This window comes from Callorhinus ursinus, unplaced genomic scaffold (genome assembly GCF_003265705.2).
Source record: "Callorhinus ursinus isolate GAN/ISIS: 27379988/994484 unplaced genomic scaffold, GSC_fseal_2.0 scaffold47, whole genome shotgun sequence".
NCBI lineage: Eukaryota > Metazoa > Chordata > Mammalia > Carnivora > Otariidae > Callorhinus > Callorhinus ursinus.
This window is the reverse complement of record NW_027397109.1, coordinates 6611724-6631651: the sequence shown is the minus strand read 5'-3', so window position 1 is coordinate 6631651 and position 19928 is coordinate 6611724. Positions and strand designations below refer to the sequence as shown.

The 19928-nt window shown below is 42.7% G+C and overlaps 1 protein-coding gene across 1 annotated transcript in view; it reads left to right on the top strand.

Moving 5' to 3' along the window:
• Positions 1-68: 68 nt before the first annotated feature.
• The window catches only part of CHSY1 (chondroitin sulfate synthase 1), a 70284-nt gene continuing 50424 nt past the window's right edge, over positions 69-19928 (top strand). The window contains exons 1-2 of the mRNA XM_025893091.2: positions 69-413; positions 14765-15260. Of these exons, the coding sequence (XP_025748876.1) occupies positions 88-413; positions 14765-15260 (822 nt within the window). The 5' untranslated portion in view covers positions 69-87. The remainder of the gene's footprint in view (positions 414-14764; positions 15261-19928) is intronic.

Sequence of the window (19928 nt, the reverse complement as noted above, 5' to 3'; positions counted from 1 at the left end):
GGCCTCCGCGGGCGGGGGCGGCGGGCTGAGGGCGCGCGGAGCCTGCGGCGGCGGCGGCGGCGGCCCGGCGGGCGGAGCGGCACGGGCATGGCCGCGCGCGGCCGGCGCGCCTGGCTCAGCGTGCTGCTCGGGCTCGTGCTGGGCTTCGTGCTGGCCTCGCGGCTCGTCCTGCCCCGCGCCTCTGAGCTGAAGCGAGCGGGCCCGCGGCGCCGCGCCAGCCCCGAGGGCTGCCGGCCAGGGCAGGCGGCGGCGGCTTCTTCCCAGGCCGGCGGGGTGCGCGGCGATGCTCGCGGGGCGCGACTCTGGCCCCACGGCCCGGCCTCGGATGGCGGCCCGCGCGACAGGAACTTTCTTTTCGTGGGAGTCATGACCGCCCAGAAATACCTGCAAACCCGCGCCGTGGCCGCTTACAGGTGAGTCCCTGCTGCCGGGACGCCGAATCCTGTATCCAGCATCCCGGTGGGCGGCCCTGCCGGTACTCCCTTGGCTTGAGTCTTTCCCAGCTTTCCAGACCCGAAGCTCCCGGGGTTCCTGTGGGACCGGGGTGCCCCTTGGGCTATGGATGTCAGACATTGGAAGCAGAGGTCAGAGGCAGGCGGGATGGTGAATGCAACGCCCAAGAGTATGGGCTTTGGGGTCAGGTGGACCAGGTTGGCTCCTGTGGGTGTGGTCCTCAGCCTGACTTTGTGTAAGGTACTTTAGCTTTCTATGTCCAAGCCTTCTTCTTTGTTAAATGGAGCTGACCGAACATATCTTCCTCATAAGGTTGTCGGGAAAACTCTTAGCACACAGTATCTGTGACAATAGTGGCAGGGATGATTATCGCTTGATTCTTTGAAATAGGCACCTTTGCTCTTGCAGAGCCAGAGCCAAGGTAAGTTAATCTGGTCAGAGCCCTTCCAGAGCATACTTGTAGATACCACTGGTAGAGGCATTCTTGTAAACGAAAGGGGCTGCCCGATACACGCTCGACCCCACCAGTCTGTTGAGTTAATGGAAAGGGAACCTTGGGAAAAGTAGTTCTTGGCCCATGGTAGATTGGGGGTTAACTAGCTCAGTTTAGGGATGTGTGTGTGTTATCCAGTATCTGGGTCCTGGTCGGCCATATGAGTCATAAAAGTGGCTGGAATCATGTTCAGGATTAACAGAGGGATTAACCAAAATAACCTTTAGAAGGGCAATCATTTTGGAATAGCAGATTTGTATTGGAGTGAACTTGAGGTAGAAGGGTGTGGGTCCAATAAAGGGATTTAATGGAATCTTGTACGTGTGAAGTACAGAAATGCTTACCGTATGGACAAGATTTGGGATTCATCCAGCCACAGAACAAACCAATGCAGGGAGGTCCTCTGAGAAGGAACTTGCAGAGCAGTCACTGCTGAGCAAGGCCAAGCTGGTTGCTGTTGGTTCTTAATTTTATAACCAATACCTTTGAAACTCTGGCTTTTAACTTTAGTCTTGGTCTAAGTGTCCGGGCATTAAATATGAAGGGAAAAACTTCTGTGGATCTTTATTCCTCTAAGGGACGAAGTACAGGATTGAAAAAGAAGACGAAAGAGCAATAGAGAATGTCAGCACTCTCAGTGCATCGACTCCCCATTCCTACATGTTTCTGTGAGGATCTTATTTAAGTCCAGAGTCCAGGTTCTGCCAGGAAGGAACCTGAAAACCTCAGAATGTAGCCACTTATTATAAATTTAGACTGTGCTAGTGATTGAGGAATCCCCAGCTGAAGATTTACTCCCAGATCTCCCATGATTTACCTGGAATTTTATGCAGATGGTTCTTTTTTGCCAAGAGAAATGGCTACATCTGAAATTGCGGATGAGCTGTATAAATTGTTTACAGAATGGTTTTTGAAAGTAAGTCCACATGACTGCCATTGGGTGACAAACCCTGTGAAATTACAACTTTGGAGACAATTATCAAAGTAGTTTGGACAAATACTAGATTGCCCACCAAACAGATATATTTTCTTGGGTTCAGAATCCGTATGGACAAACCAGTAGGGGTCCTGGTACACCAGCAATACTCAGAAAATGTAATGCAAACTGGACCTACTCTTTTACCCTTGGAGATGATCTTTTCCCTAAGCCCATGCTTGACACTCTCACTTTTGGTCTCCTTTTCCAAATCTCCTGCTTCATCTTTTTTGGATGTAGGATTTTTATCTCATTGTTTATTTTCTTTTAGACACTTAATGGAAAGTAGATACACAGTTTGTCCTCTGGCCCCAGTTCTTTCTTCTTTGTGACAACTCTGTGTTTCTGATAAAGGGAAAACCCTTATGTGGAAACAGTGTATCCTATCCAGGCATTCTGTCAGCTTTCCTGCAGCTCTTTTATCTCTTTAAGTCCCGTTACTTGAAGCTTGGGGGTGGATTTAGCTTTTCCGTTAAGATCCTCTGCTTCTCAGCCCGACAAGCCTCTATTTAGACCGTTTGCAGGAGATGGCACAAGACGGTTTTAGTCTTAAGGAACTTTTGGGGATGGGCTGAATTGGGATGGAGGTTACAGTGTGTAACTTATGATCCTGGCTGTGCTGTGCTGTGCTTTGCAGCGCAGGCCGAAACTCCACAGTCAGCTCTTAAAATGGAAATTGCACACCGTTTGGCATAAAAGTCGGCGTGAATCTTACAGCACGAGGTAGAACTCCAGTTTGGCACTGGGTGTGCTCCGTTTTACTTCTCCCCTAAAAGGCAAATTCATTTTTTACCTTAAGAAAAACTTGAACGTTTTTTAGTGTAGTTTTTTTTTTTTTCTTTTTAAATAAAATTACTGTTTGGCTTTATGGGTTTAAGGAGATGCCAGCATTTCTAGTAAGATGGCAGTATGGTGTACTTTTATGCTAAGATACTGAAAATGTCAGAATTTAGGTTTGGGGACTAGTAATTGTCTGAGATCCAGAAAGGAGCTATAAAGCCTTTGGGAAATTCAGTGAGATAGGCCTGTCTGCACTAAAGTTAGTGCATTTTTAATGCTGGAACAGCCCCATCATTGCAGACTTTTATTTTCTCAACCTGCCAAATGATTGAAATTGGGAGAGGAGCCACCAAGGAATGTTAGTGCAGCGACAGCTGATAGCATGCAAGAAATAGATTTTAAAACGCAGGCAAAACAAAACTCGAAAAGTGTAGCTGATCAGAGACTGAGCAGGGCTAGCTTCTTCCGTAGGCCTGAGCAGACACCATAGCTGTGAAGTTCATAGTAGTGATCCTGGTTCATAAAAATACTCAGTTACACTTAGGATTCATCCCTTTGTTCAACAAATACATACATGGCTCCTCTGGGTCCAGACTGTCAGGGACACAGTGGTGAAGATGCTGTTCTCATGGCGCTTCTGTTCTAGTGGGAGGCAAGACGCTGGAAGAATTAATGATGGGCACTATGGAGAGAATAAAACAGGGTAAGGAAAGGGTAGGGTGGTGTCTAGAGAATTTGGCATTTGGGCGGCAGGCAGTCTGATGGTGAGGAACTGGTTGCATGAATATCGCTGATGAGCGAGGGGGCAGAGGGAAGAGCTGGTAAGTTACAGACAGCAACCAACTTGGAAGGGAATAAAAGAAGGCCAATAAGAGAAAGTGGATGAGGCCCAGAGCGTGTGTCTGGTCTCATGGAATTTTATCCGAGGTGAATAAGAAAGCCTTTGGAGGGCTTAGACAGGAAAGGGAGGTGATGGCATTATGTGCTAAAAGGTAATTCTACCCATTGTGTGGAGACTGGATTGTAGGGAAGCAAGGAGATTTTAGGAGGTGGTCTGGCTGGAGGTGGGGGTGGCACGGGGTGGCACAGGGTGACTGTGGTAACAGTCACCGTGGAGAGTCGTGGAGAATTCCAGGGGATCTGCTGGAGCGGAGGTCAGTATGTGCTGACGGAACGCTGGTGAGTGGTGAGGCAAAGAAAGACCAACAGTGCCTTCTAAGGTCTTGCCCTGAAAGACAAGTGTGAGTGGTTGTATTCTTTATTGAGATGGGGAAGGAGGTGAGTCAACAGGTCTGGTTTTGCACAGGAAAAGTTTGAAGAAGGCTTTTAGACACACAAGTGGATGTATCCGTAGCTTTATAAATGTAATGAATTTACAAAGAGATTTAGAAAAGATTAACATCTGAGGTGGTTCCAGTGCCGGAGCTCTGAAGCTGTCTGAAGCTAAAATTGCCTGAGGGTTCTGGGTAGCTGGGGTTCTGCAAATACATAGGGAAATTTGTTTTGACTCATCTATAGAGTATTTGTATTCTCAGTAATTTCACTTCAAAATGGTACCTTGATTCCTCCAGAGGGATTTATTATGCCAGTTAGTAACAGATTATCAGAACCCCTGTGTTTTTGTTACTAGCTACAGTTCATATTATTTCCATACATTTTTTCTTTGTTCTTAGTTTGATAGACAGGAATTCATGTAGTTCAGTTTTTACTTTTCTGATTTTAGGGTTACCCCCCTCCCCTGCCCCAAGCTCAGAAAGTTAATGCCCTGGAGAGATTTTTAAAAGCAACATTTTTTTTTTCTAATTCTAGAAGGGGTAGTAGAAATCATCTCAGACTAATTTTTTTTCCCCCAAACAGCACATTGTCTCAGCAGCATCTGTTGAATAAGCTCCCGTTTCCCTACCAATATGAAATGCCATCTTCATCATACTCAAAATTCCTGGTTATGTTTTTGGACTTCTTACTCTGTTCCACTGATCTTTCTCTCTGTTCTTATGCCAGTACCACCCATTGAAATTATTGGAAGTTGAATAATTTTTTAATATCCGGTAGACAAGTTCCTCTTTGTTCCTCTTCTGTTTCAAACATTTCTTGGCTACAGTTACCTGTTCTTGCTGGGAGAGTTTTGATACCATTTGGGTTTTCTTTTTAATTAGTGGTTTGATAAAAAAGAAGGAAAAAACATGCATACTTTGCTTTTTAGTCCTTTCTTATGCCCAGAACTCTAAGCTAATACAACACCTTTCATTTGTCTTGGTTCTTACCTCCCCTGGGCTGAAGATGGGGAACCGTTTTGTTCTTTCTTTACTTTCTCAGAGGAAAGCGGTGGATGGTTTCCCTTCTTTGCCCTGGGAGTGATAAAGGGCACCATTAAAGATTAGCATCAGTCTATAGGGAACTGTGGGAAGAAAGTTTGAGAAACACTAGCTGTAGATATAGGAATCTCATTGCAAGATGTTGTAGTAGTTAACGGCCTTTTCCGAATGCTTTCCGTGAAGGCACACTTTTTTTTTTTTTTACCAACCTTAATGAGCAAATCTCAGAGTTCCTTTTCTTATTCTTGAACTGCGTAAACCATGCTTAGCTTGAAAACAGTTTAGAGCAGTACTTTCTCAGGTAGAATTCAGTTTGGGAAAAACTTAACTGCCTTCTATAATCTGAATAATCGACCTGTAAATGAACTTTTGGAGCACAACCCAGTTCACGTTGTGAATTACCTAAGATGACTGGAGGACTATGTGGTCCTGAACGTGAGTTTAGTTTTCTGTGTCATGGTTCCAGATCTTGATGCCCTCAAATAGTTAGAATATTCCAAGGATAGCTGTGGTTGTAAGCAGAAGTTTATACATGGCTGTGTTTTCATCACATGGCTGTGTTTTCATCACATGGCTGTGTTTTCATCACATGGCTAGTTTCACTTCCTTGTCCATTCATTAAGCCGCTCTGTATTGAAAACGGATTAATAATTCTATCCTGGCAGGGTTTGTCTGCTAGGGAGGGAAAGAAATGGTAATGCTGATGATGAGGGCCTACCGGGTGCCTGGACCAACTGCTGTGGGGGCGCAGAACACAGAGGCCCGCACAGTTTACCAAGGGGATCAGGAAAGGCCTCACCCACACTCCTGCCCCCTCTCCCTCACTTAGTCTTGAAGGATGAATAGGAGTTTTTGAGGCAGAGACAACAAATTCCAGGAAACATGGAATAGTAGGAAGTAGTGAAGGAACAAGGGGATTGTGCATTTTGAGGCTGGGATCTGAAATTTAGCATTTCCTCTAGAATTTTTCAGAGGGATTTAAATATGTGCTCAAAGATGTATGTATGAAGTGGAAATTTCAAGGATCTTTGGTGTCCTGCATTAGGAACTGTGGACCATAATTGATTTCACTGATTTATCCATACTGTGATCTGCTTCTCTAGTCCCAAAAAATGATGCGGCTGAAATATGTTTACTGAAATGAAGAGCGATTCACAGTATATTTAAATTAAGCAAGAGTAGGTTATAAAATTGTATTCCGGGTATGAAGCTACTCTTGTTTAAAATCAAACAAAATAAACTTACGTGTTTTGTTTGTGTAGCGTAGAAAAGAAAGAATGTACACACAGTGATGCTGAATGATTTTTCATATTCTCCTTGGCCCTTTTCTGTACTTTGTGGAGTTTTTCTGCAGTGAACAATTATTTTGTAGTAAAGCTAAAGAACTAGGTTTAAAAAAAAAAAAGGAGGAGGAGGAAAGGACAGCTCTTGGAAGGAAATGGGAGTGCAGTTTTAAGTGTGTTAAATTGTAGGTAGGGACCCGCAACACTGCTGGCGCCCTGGGGCTTGGGTACGAGGTCATTTTTGTTTCAGTAATTAATAGTTAATCCTGTCCTGATAAAGTGTTATTTTTCCTTAGTTCCATAACTTCACAATTCCAGGTAGTACTTGGGAGAATCAGGTGACAGCATTTTTAATGTGAGGGCCCTGGCTTCCACACACGAATGCAAATATTCAGTGTCTCCATCTGTTGTGCATGGGGATGGAATTGGGGGGAACAAGACATTTAGGTATGATTTAAAAGTAGTGAAGCTGTGCATCTACTCACCTTAATTCAGTGTCCTTTCTAAAACCTGCATAGCTATGGTGTTCGTTCTGTAACCAAGTACCTTGGTTTGTGGATTATTAAGAAGAAGAAGGTGTAGGGGCACCTGGGTGGCTCAGTCAGTGAAGTGTCTGCCTTTGGCTCAGGTCATGATCCCAGGGTCCTGGGATGGAGTCCCGCCTGCGTGGAGCCTGCTTCTCCCTCTCCCTTTGCCTCTCCCCTGCTCATCGACCACCGCCCCCCAAAATAAATAAAATCTTAAAAAAAAAAAAAAAGGTGTATTCTGTTCTGATTTGATGTCAACTCTAGGTTTGCAAACCCAAAACCTGAGGATTATTGAAAATATAGTTGTTAATGGCATTAAAACAGTTGCTTTGTAGGTTGAACCTAGGTGTGAAGGCTGCTTTTTTGTTGGGATTTTTTTCTGCGTGTTTCTAACCTACTGCTGGAAAATGATCGGGCAGAATTTACAGTAGTGAAGGGACCCAAAGGGAATGAGGGTTTCAGAAGTCACCTTTGGAGTAGAGTCTTTGGACCTTCATTAAATCCAGCTTAGACTCTGAAGAGGTGTTCTCAACAGACAGGTTTCTGCAAGGAAGAGACACAGTGGAAGTGGCTGAAGTGGGTGTAAGGCTGCTCTCCTTTTGTGGGATGACTATTTTCTCAGCCCTCTCAATGGAGGAGGGACTGCAAAGGAAATGGTGATAACCTGGAAATAAGTGTGCGGGACAAAAAAGCCAGCGGAGGCTTTAGAATCAGGTCCCATTTGCATTCTGCTTCAACATTTATTAGCTTTATGATCTTGGGAAATTATTTACTTAGCCTTGTGCCTCAGTCTCCTCATCTGTAAAATGTGGGTAACAATACCTCCCACCCTGCATAGAACTGTCTATAGGCTGAGTTTCTTATGCCCTCAGTGCAGTACCCCGCCCCAGGTAACTGCTCGGTTGAAGGTGCCTATGGGCTGCTCTTAAGCTGGTGGATACCAGGAAGTGCCTTGATACAGGAAGACTGACGTGCAAAAGGGGTCGGCCAAAGTAGGTTCAGGGTGGTTTTGTTTGCATTAAACAACACTTTTTGTTGCTGCTCTATTGTTTGTGTGTGTGTTTTGCTTAGAATTAAATTTGAAACGAATTTTGTTCATGCATGATTTAGTTGCATATTTACACTTTTAAGTGTACAGTAGCAAAATAGAAACTACATAAGGTTGCTCTCCAACTTTGGAAATGTATCATGAGACCAGAATTTGCCTTCTGTTATTAACACTCGAAATTTTAATTCTTAGGTTTCAAAGAGGGCGTTTTTGTGGTCTGTACTGATGAGTATTTCCACTGTTTGCTGTGAACCTGGGCTCAAAGGGCAGGTTGCTGGTAGCCCTTAATACCTTGGAACTGCCTCTTGGGCTAGTGCCCAGGCCATTGTTGAGGTGGGAAGCTGTAATCCACCCGCCAGTGGCTTTATTGAGGGGAAAAAAGTCTTAATGCTTGCTTTCACCTTAAGTCCACTTTGTAGGATTAATGGTAAAGAGTATAATTTGATTTTTCGTCAAAAAATTTTTTTCCCAGCATTTGTGATTTCTGTTCTATTTCCCACCTATTTCCAAAAAGAACTGAGATTGTTCACGTCATAAGGTTACGCAGTAAGACAGTTAAAGACTTTAAAAGAGGAAACCATGTATCCGGAAACCACATAAGGGGGAGGGAAACCAGCTAAGTATGCTTGTTCCTCATTCCAACATAGGACAGAGATAATGGACTGAATAATGCTTACAGCATCTTGCCGGAGGGCATTCCTTCGGCTCCAGGAGAAGCCTTGAGTCATCACTTGGTAGCCTGGGAAGACCTGTGAGTTTTCCCAAGGCCTGATCAAGTTCAAGTGCATGGCTGCTCTGACTGGCACCAAAGAACTGTCCTCCATGTACTTTTTTGGGAGGATGATGAGCTCCTACTGCTGCTCCATCACATTTGTGCTTCCTCTAAGGGTGCTCACTACATGTGCCCTGCTTTCCCTATCATGGACCCCCGGGGGAGAAATTTCTGTCAGGTCTTAGTATCTGGAATAGTCCTTTCCCTTAACCCTGAGCAGTGGGACATAGTCCTGCGACATCTCTTGGTTGCTTCCTGGTTGGCACCCACCGTTAGCAGACGGAGAGACCACGTGACGGCTCTTGGTCTCACCGTGTGGGCGCCCTCCTTCAGGGTGGCATCTGTTCAGAGGACTCCAGTTGGTTCCGTGTTTCTTTCCCATGGGCATAGAGCTGAGCAGGCAGCCCCTACCAGGATTTCATCCTCCCTGGGACCCGTAGTGGGACCCCGCTCTGATTTCTCTACTTTTGTTTTTCTTTGGCCTTACTTTCTTGCTCATGTTTTTGTGCTGTATGCCTTTTGGTTAAGTTATCTTAAATCTTTTCTGTTACACGGAAGAATATAAATATATACCTTTAATTCCTATTATCTATCACTTCTGCAAGGGGAAAAAATGATATTATCCCTTCCATGACTCCAGATTCTGAGATGATTTGATCATATGAATCCTTTCAAACTGTCTGACAGTATATTTGTGATTTTGGGGAAGTCACAGAAGATGTCCCGTTTTTTACTTGTAAAAATCACTGTAAGCTATTAAAATTCAGAAAATGTGAAAATACTCAATCTTACTCCTTTTTTTTTTTTTTTTAGTTTTTGTCCATTGGATAGAAAAAAAATGTTTATTACAAAAGTAGAATTTTCTGATGTCAAATCTTTTCATTTCTTTGGATGCTTTTTGGCTTAAAGTTTTTCTCCAGCTTTAAATATACCTATCTGTTGCAGAAAATTTAGAAAATGTAGAAAATAGGAAGAAAATTAAATGTCTTCTGATCCTCCATCCCCAAAAATAACCATAGTAAACACTTTGGGGTAAAGTTGTAAAATATTTTTGTATGTGTACTTTTGTTCCCTTAATAGTACACATCACAGGGATGTACTCTGGCTTGCTTGTTAAACTTAGCCATGTATTATGAATGTGTACTTACGACGGGAGTCATGCTGTAGATGCAGTTTTGTACAGAAACGTATTTTACGTAGTTTTTCTTAAAATGATAACAGAAAGGGAGACTATGTGAAGTCCTGAGTCAGCAAAGGCATTCAGCAAGGGCGAAGCTAATATTGTCCAGCTGCATCACTTAACCGTGATTTAACTCGGTGTAGGGATAGCGTTTAGAGGCCTGGAGGAAAAGATGATAGCTTGCTTGGCTCTCAGATTTCAGTTGTCTTATCTGGGCTTTAGCAAGAGTTGGTTATCAGTACATTGAAAATTGAGTTGGCTGGCAAGGGCCTCTGCAGATGTTCTGTGGTTTCAATTAAGGGAGAACTCTTTGCTCTCGGTAACAAACTTGTCAATGGCAAAGTTGACATTTGCTTATGAAAATAAGGAGCTCGACCTGTTTCTGTCACGGAAGGAGGGCCAGCTTGCTGCTTCAGCAGTGTCTCCTTTACTTCTTTCCCATTAAGCCACTCCCCCGGGTCCCCCAGGATGGTGAATCACGATTCCAGTTCCAGAACACTCTAACTTTTCCGGGAGCTCTTGAAGCCAAAGGTACCCTCCATGAAAAGATCATAATTTCTTAAGATTGGAGGATTTACAGAAACTTCATTTTGAGAGATTTCCCTCAAACCACCAGTCATTTAGAACAGAAAAGGGCAGCTTGAGGTTTTTCCCTGGGTTACCTAAAAAGGAAAAGATAATAATTGGGTGGAGTTACCATAAAACTGCAGAGAGGCTTTTAAGGATGGTTTGAGGTTAGATTGTCTGTTTTTAAAATTAATTGGTTTCTCTTCTTGGACAAATTACATGATTTCAAGTCACAGTTTAGGCATTAATCGCCTCCGCGATGGCGGTTTGTTAGCACTTGCTTTGCATGTTCTGTCTGCTGGGCCGAGGAGGGGCCCAGACGAAAATGCATGTTGATGCTCAGTCTAATAGGAAGGATTCTGGTGTTTAGAAGTGAGAACAGTTTTAAAAGTTAAAGTCTCACTGGACTTCTTCTGCCCTAATGTTGTCTAAGATGGACAGTAAAACGGAATTCTCAGAGATTGCCTGAGGGTCAGGTTTTTAGCCAGACTTGGGAGGGGTGGCATTCTCCATAATGCCTCCACGCCCGTGTGTGAGCCTGTGACCGACCGCTTCAGGTTCAGCCCACACTCCCCTGTGCCCTTCATTTTCTCTTTCACTATCTTACTTTATTTGCACACTCCTGTCTTAATAAGTCACACTCACATAATGCTTCCTGCATGCCAGGGCGACGTCTGAGCACTTTAGATATAAGAACCCACCTGCCCTCACAACAACCCTGTAAGGCAGGTAGCGTTATTATCCTCGGCTTACAGACAGGGAAAGGGAGGCACACAGTGGCTTATCCCAAAGTGGAGCCAGGACTCTCACCCCAAAAACCTGATTCCAGAACCCATGCTCTTAACCATCACCCTGTGTGCTGTCTCTTGAGTAGGTTGTTCCTTTGAAGGCAGGCATTGTCTTACCCAACCCACGTCTCAGATAATGTCATGGTGCTTTAATATCTTAATGGCTTCTGGGGTTGGCTACTCTGTATTTACTAGTTCGAACTTGGTCTGTTTTATTAATCACATTTTAGTTCAGAAGCAATTGGGTAGAAGCTAAAGTTAGGCTGATGTTATTCGCTATTCATGTATAATCAATTATGAGATAATGCAGACTATTTGTAACTTAGATTTCAGGAGTACTGTGAATGGTAGTATATTTTAACTCCATCATGCCTGTGAATTTTACCTCTTAATAATTGTTTTCTGGTTGTGGTTTGATTAAGTCGGGTTCTTTCTGCATGTAGGAATGGTAGGAAATGGTAATGTGTCTTATGGAAAGTGATAAGCTCACTTGGAAATGTCTCAGAGACAAATGATTTCTGCGCGTTTGTGTGTGTCTATGCACACATGACGCTTTAAGTCACTTTTTTCATGCGAGTGAGCAGGATGTATTGACTTCTTGTATGTGCCAACTACTGAAACTAATTACTTTTTCAAAGAATTGTTGTGACTGCCAAACAAAAATCGTTTCTACTGAAGGAAGGAGTCAGAGGCTCCTTGACCTGGTTGGGGGTCCTCTTAGTACATCTTCATGGTCACCAACTTCCTGGGGTTGGGAAGCCCTCTCCCCTCTAGATTACCACGTGAGAAGGGGGTCTTTAGGTTATTATACATCCTGTGTAGATTGTAGTTCATTCTCATTTTTATTTTTATTTTTTTTTAAGATTTTATTTATTCTTTGACGGAGAGGGAGATGGTGAGAGAGTGAGCACAAACAGGGGGAGTGGGAGAGGGAGAAGCAGGCTTCCCGCCGAGCAGGGAGCCAGACGTGGGGCTCGATCCCAGGATCCGGGGATCATGACCTGAGCTGAAGGCAGACGCTTAACGACGGAGCCACCCAGGTGCCCCTCATTCTCATTTTTAAAGAGACTTGTCTCTTTATGGAAAGGGTTGGTTTCTCTTTAAATTGCCCCATTCCTGCCACATTTACTTTTCATCCTTTTCTTTCAGGAGCTTATCCTTGGTGAAAATGAAGTACAGTACGTGGTATAGCATCTGGAGTCCCATCAGGTCCCATATATGCCGAATTCTTTGTTAAAGAGTTTTGTAAATGGCATAAGACTCCATAGGTCCATTTTAAATCCATAGGCCTTAAGGGAAAAACATTACTGCTACAGGCTTACATCATTCTAAGATGATTTTTCCCCCCACATTTTAACATCGCTGAAATCAGGATACATTTTACAGTTGCTGGCATTATGTGATTATAATTGGCACTTTTTTTCTTTGTTATTGGTACAAAAAGCAATGGTGTGTCTTATAGTCATCCTACCTTTAATGAAAAACGATATGGATGTAGTCCTCAGATTTTTCGAGAAGCATGTTTGGCAGAAAGTTCATCGAATTCTTCCTCTGCTTGAATGAGAGAAGTTTGAAGTCATTTTGTATTGTCTACATTTGGGTTAGGAATTGAATTAAAAGCCAGTAATTGCTTTTTAAGTGCCTCATTGTAGGTTGTTTATAAAATTACAAAAATAATACTGTTCTTCAGAAATTTAGTTTTGCAGATGAAAAAGTTCTAGAGGCAGAGGGTGGTGATGTTGAAGAACAATGTGAAGGTGCTTAATGCCACTGAACATTATGCTTAAAAAAATGGTTAAAATGGTAAATTTTCAAGTTCTGTATATTTTATCACAGTTAAATTTTTTCCAAAAAAAGTAACATCGTACTTATAAAAATTTTCCTCAATTTAGACATAACACAGAATAAAGAAAGTTCTCTTTATGCCCTTCCCCGCCCTTCCCATTTCCCTACTTCTGTACCCCTTCACCAGAGGTTTGGTGTGTATCTTTTTCAACTGTTTCTCTCCCTAAGACTTTCCTTTAAGAAATATGTCGTTTTCATTGACCTGTCAAGTTCACTTTTCACCACAATACATGTAATTGTAACAGATAAGTAAAACAAAAACATATTGGGGAGAATATCACCTGGGAAGGGTCCTTTTTTGATCTCATTAGGGCTAAATTGACTGCTTCATTTATATTCTGGGATGTTTTTCCTAGAAGTAGTCTGTGTAAGTGCATTTTGGAGCTGGACTACTTCTAGTATAAAGAAAGCATGGGGACAGATGTAACATGATGGCCTTAAATCAGTTGTTCAGCAGCAGGTTCCTGACTTTCTTCTCCCGCCGTGGGGGGAGCAGTTACCCTTGATGACTCTGTTGTGTCAGCTGCTGCAGCAGTTCCTCTTGGTGGCCTCAGCCGGCGCCTCACCCCAGAGGACTGTGGAAAGCACGGCTGCTGCCCCATTCCTTCCTAGCTTGTACCGCGTGAGGGCCCCAGCTCTAGGGGGCCTGCTCCCCTCGTGGCAACCCACCCTGTCCCCATATACTGCTTTCTGGGCCTGTTTGTCATCCTTGACGTTCACCCCTGTCTCGGGGACGCGTTCTCTGTGCTGTGTGTCTAGTTGGTTCTTTCTGTAATGCTCTCTAAGTAAGGCTGTGCGCCTTTCTTTCAGGGTGCTTGTTTTAGTTCATACTAGTAAGTACACTGGTGTGTGACTGCCTTGATGAACGTCTGTCTCTCCTGATGACAGCTCCATGAGTTGGCGTCTGTGTTTTGCTCACTGTGCATCGCCCCTGGCCTTGCACATACTTGGCACTTGATGTGCGTTCAGAGAAGCTTTGTTGAATGAAGAATTTGATTTTTTTAAAAATTTAATTTTATTTAAATTCAATTTAATTAACATATAGTGTATTATTAGTTTCAGAGGTAGAATGCAGTGATTCATCAGTTGCATATAACACCCAGTGCTCATTGCATCACGTGCCCTCCTTAATGCCTATCACCCAATTACCCCTCCCCCCCCACTCCCCTCCAGCAACCCTCAGTCTGTTTCCTGTAGTTAAGAGTCTCTTATGGTTTGTCTCCCTCTCGGACTTCGTCTTATTTTATTATGCTGAGCAAAAAAAGTCAATTAGAGAGAGACAATTATATGGTTTCACTCATATGTGGAATTTAAGAAGCAAAACCAGAGGATCATAGGGGAAGAGAGGAAAAAATAAAAAAAAAGAATTTGATTTTTAATTGTCTTATAGAGTGGAGGAGTTTGTGGGTAGGGGCTTGATAAGTATCAGGAAATTAACCTGGAGATCTAGACCTTGGTGCCCTGCCAATTTGGTTTTCAGCCACAGCTAAAACTTAGTTATCCTGGAAATATTTGAACACTTCATCATTATTTTTTGTTGGGGTTCTTTTGAAAATGAATTTGGGCTTTGCAATACCCCGTAGCCTGGGCTTCCGTTAAGGGGAAGCAAGCAGATGAAGTAGCTTTTTATCATTCCTTTTGAACACACAATGATTCAGCATGAGTAGATATGTGAATTTCTGGAAATGAGAAGCTTGAAATAAACTGTTCTCTCACTGGTACTTATTTTAATTCCAGAACATGGTCCAAGACAATTCCTGGGAAAGTCGAATTCTTCTCTAGTGAGGGTTCAGACACATCGATACCAATCCCGATAGTGCCACTCCGGGGCGTGGACGACTCCTACCCACCCCAGAAGAAGTCTTTCATGATGCTCAAGTACATGCATGACCACTACTTGGACAAGTATGAATGGTTTATGAGAGCAGATGATGACGTGTATATCAAAGGAGACCGTCTGGAGAATTTTCTGAGGAGTTTGAATAGCAGTGAGCCCCTCTTTCTCGGGCAGACAGGACTGGGCACCACGGAAGAAATGGGGAAACTGGCCCTGGAACCCGGTGAGAACTTCTGCATGGGAGGGCCCGGTGTGATCATGAGCCGGGAGGTTCTCCGGAGAATGGTACCACACATTGGAAAGTGTCTCCGGGAAATGTACACTACTCACGAGGACGTGGAGGTGGGAAGATGTGTCCGGAGGTTTGCGGGGGTGCAGTGTGTCTGGTCTTACGAGGTAAGAACAGAAAAAAAAAAAAATCTGTTAATCACATTATTAGTTCTGAACCAATCATAGGAAATGAGTGATGATGTCTTTTTTAAGGCTTGAAGTTGGTTTGAAGGTATTGTACATTTTTACCTGAGTTTTTTTAAATTTGAATTCCGTCTTCGTATCTTTAATCCTTCATTTTTAGGACATACCTCTGATACTTTTGTCCTGATACCTTAGTTAATAAATAATGGCATTTGGAGCCCAAAGAAACGATATGGTTCACTGTAGGTAACAGTGGTATTTTCATGATTGTCCAGAAAATTCATCGAATCTGACTTCTGCTGATTCTGCAGGTGTGATTGCAAGTGTGTCAACATTCCCAGTCCCTGTTCTTCCAAAGGCCTGACTTTTCTCATCTGGTCACGATGACCCACACAGTTTTGAAACTCAACATGTTTAGAATTCATAAAATGAGTAATGATGTAAAAAAAATGCCAATTGCATTTGACTTTGCATTTATTTTAAACCTTGGCTTTTTAGACAGTTATTGTAACCTGTAAGTTTGCAACATGGTTGTTCTTTTCAGAATAGTTGGTAGGCAGTCTCTGAGTTATCTTGACACCAAGTGCAATTTTTTGTAGGAAGTCTCCTTGTAGATGTTTTCTCTTTAAACGTTCTCGAGAACATGAGTTAGCTTTTGACTTTTCTCTGTTTTTATTGGCAGATGTGCACCTCTTGCCCGCAGTTACAAGATCTGATGTTAGTCAGAGTGGAAAAAATTATTTAGGTTGTGTTGTGTTTAGATTGATAAACTACCGGTAGTTGTGAGGAACAGAGGGAGTTTGCAGACCCTTGCCTAAGAAACAGAAACACACTTTCTGTTGTAAACTGTTAGCTTTTGTTATGAGTCAATTTTCTAAAGTGCTTGAATGAAGAAAGAGTACTCTTGCCAGTACTTGCCTTCCCCCGCGGACTTGCTTTTAAAGGTTTCCTAATAACTGTTTCTTTCATTTGAACTCTCAGAGAAGTGGACATTTTCAAGAATACAGGAAGTAGTTTTCGTGTTCATTTCTAATTATAAAAGATATATATTTTAAATCTCAAATGTGATTTGAGTGAAACCTCTGATCGCTGGGTCTCTCCACCTCCCCCCCCACCTCCCGTGCTCGGAGGATTGGTCACTGGATGGGGGGGGGGGGCGGGCAGAATCTCTGTTGTCATGGACTTTTGCAGCGAGGAAAGCTCTTTGGGGATATCATGCAGTTTCAAGCAGAATACAAAAGGCAGTGTTTCTGCATTTTCCCCATTCTTAATTTAGTAGTTAAAACCTTAACATGTTTCATTATGGTTAAAACATGCAGTGCCTTGTGTATTTTGGAATGTTTTACGCTATCCCTGATCTTTGAGAAGCTAGCCCTCTGCTGGGATTGTAGAGGTTAGGCCTATCTTTGAGAGAGAATTTAAAAAGAAAAAAATGTCTTAGTGTTGTAGTGCCGTTATATTTCACATTACATAGTGCTAGATAGAGACCAGCGGAGCCAGTATCTTGTTGATCAAGAACTCTGACCTAGCATTAGTGCCCAGAGGTTGTTAGAAAGTATTGTCCTGGGGCTGCCAGGGTTGGGAGACAGTTTCAGGGCTGTTTTCACCCTATTATCTTGTAATAACCAAAATTCTCTCAGGCCCGAAGTTGGGATGCTGGAAGTCATCCTTTCTGGGCACTGGGAGCCACCTCTTTGTCTAGAGGTACCTGGCAAAGGGATCTGGTGGAGGAGGGAGCTCCCTCCCTGGGTGGTTCCCATCCCTGCCTAGGATCTCCCGAGAAGTGTGGAGGAGCGTGGGCAGTGTGGGGGCGGTCGGCTTTGGGTGGTGTCCCTGCTGCTTTTCTGCGTTTAAGTGCCTTATGATGACCGAGCTTTTCCTAGGTACTGCCCTTTTGGGAGCTCCTTTTGTGGGAGATTATCTTCTCCCAGAATGTGGCTTGTCCTTTCACTTTAAATATGATATTCACATGCAAATTGTGAATTTTAAGCGTAGCCTAGTCTCTTTCTTTTCCTGTATGGTTTGTGTTTTCTCTGTCTTGTGTAAGAAATTCTTCTCTTCCTTGGGTGACAGGAATTGTCTTCTAGATATTTTTCTGCAGATTTAAAATTCTGTCTTTTGGGTGCAGTTCTTTCTCTTTCTCATTTTTAAGAATCACATCTATGGGCACATGTACCATTTTATTAGACCTTTGATTTCTTTTGCTTTTTTGGTAGGGCTTTAAGGGCTCTTAACCTAAGTTGTTATTAGGATTTATCATCGCGTTCACCACTCAGGCGAGATTAATCCCTCATGTGGATGAGAACTTTTATTAAACTTCCTGTAAATCTACTTTCTCCATTAAGGCTCACATTATGAGAAATGATTGAGGTGTGGAGTCTTATATTAAAGACAATTATGTTAAGCTTTGGGTCTCAGAAGGTGCTTATTTAAGCTCTTACAAATGTAGCCGGAAGGTGTACTTTTTTTTTTTTTTTGCAAGTTTGAATACTGCCTTAGGATTACACTTACATAATTAAAATGGCTCGTGAGAACAACCATCATAATCGAAATCCAGATTCATTTCTAAGCTTGTTTTGATTATTATTGGTGGTTATTTATTAATATATGGCTTTAAAAAACTTTATTTGGAAATAATTTTAATTTCACAGAAAAACAAAATAGCCCAAAGCACATCCATACGCCTTATACTCAAATTAACCTGTTAACATTTTACACCACTTGCGTTATCATTTGCCTCTGTTCCTGAGTGTCTCCCCACATCCCCGCATACAGGGCCATAGAGCTGTCCCTCATTTAAGAGTAACTTAAACATTGTGGCTCTTTACTTTAATTAACATCAATGTATTTTGACTAAGGATGGGGAAATTCTCTCTTATAACCACAGTACAGCTTAAGTTCAACATGGAAACTTTATATTCTGATTTTATCTGTTGACACGGTACACTCCCTCCTCACAGGACCCAGCCCAGGGTCAGGGATTGCCATTTGACTGTCATGCCTCTAAAGCCTCCTTCAGTCAGGACCGTTTGCACAAGCCTCTTTCTTAGTCTTTTGTGACTAAGGCATTTTTGATAATTGGCTTTAAATATTTCATTTTCATCATAAAAAAATGTGGTTATCATATAGTAAACCATAAGGTGGTTTTTAGTAATGAGCGCTCCTCAGTGCTTACTGAAACCTCCCAGCCCAGAGCGAGAATGTGGGCCTTGAGGCCGTTAATACTGTTGGGAAAGTGGAGCAGGCAAACCTGGTTCCCCCTGGTCTCATGGGCCCAGCCTTATAACTCAAGTTACATGGGATTTTTTTGAGAAACAGTATTCTTCTTCTTCTTATTTTTCAAAATTTTATTTATTTGAAGGGGAGAGTGAGCGAGAGAGAGCAGGAGCGGAGGGAGGAGCAGAGGGAGAGGGAGAAGCAGACTCCCTCCCCGCTGAGCAGGGAGCTGGGATGCTGCTAGATCCCAGAACTCCAGGACCATGACCTGAGCCGAAGGCAGACGCTTAACGACTGAGCCACCCAGGTTCCCCTTGAGAAACATTATTGAAAAATTTGAAACAATTTATTTAGGCACATAAATGAAATACTATACAGCTCTTTTAATAAGGGACTAAAAAGACAACTGACCTAAGTAATTTTTTCATTTTATTTTTGACTTTTTATTGAAGTATATCATACCTTTGGAAAAATGCACAGATCATCAATAAGTGTAGAGCTCAGTGGATTTTCACAAACAGAACATGGCTGGCTAACCAGCAACCAGATCTTGACTTTTCTTATTTTGATTCAACATTTGACTAGTAATGAAGGTATTTCAAGTAGAAAATAATCATTACTAATGAAAGTGGGAGGTAGGCATAGGTAGATTTGGCAACTTTAAAAGATTTATTTCATGCCATCACATGGCTTAAAATTCAGAAGTTGAAAGAGTTTATCAGGACAAATTTTCCCATCTCTATCTACCAGGTTCCCTTCCGAATTAGCCACCGTGGTTCATCCTTACAAGTGTACCACACGCAGATATAAGCAACAAAGTCTATATATCCCCCCAACCCCTTTTATGTGAATGGTAGCATGTGTTATGTACTATCCATATCTTGCTGGTTTTCACTCATCACTCACAAGCTTTGGAAGATTTTCCATTTGGTACATAAGAAGCTTCATCTTTTTTTATGGACATTCAGGCTCTTTCCAGTTCTTTTCAGCAGTGTTTCTAATCAGTCCCTTAACCCAGTGTTTCCCTGCCTTTTTCACATCATGATACACACATTGAGGTATGTGTGGGGCCCCCAAAGGGCTCCTGCTACCCCACCCTCTACCCGCTGCACCCCCCCCCCAGTCCCAGACCCGAAGGGATTGTATCTTGGCACAGCTTGAAGTTGTTTGGGAAACACCAGTATACTGAGACACACCAGCGTGACGCTCTGAGTTAACCAATATTTGTTAAGCATTAGTGAGCCCAGCACTGCTCTCTGAACGGGTTGGAAACTACGAAAGAATAAAACACAAATGGCCTTTTTTTTTTTTCCCTCAAGGGCTGTCTAATTGAGGAGACAAAAACATGTTTATGAAATAGTTGAGAAAAATGTAAAAGTGTAAAAACCCTGTGATAGTGATCTTAAAGATAAAACAGTACAGAGAAGGGGTAAG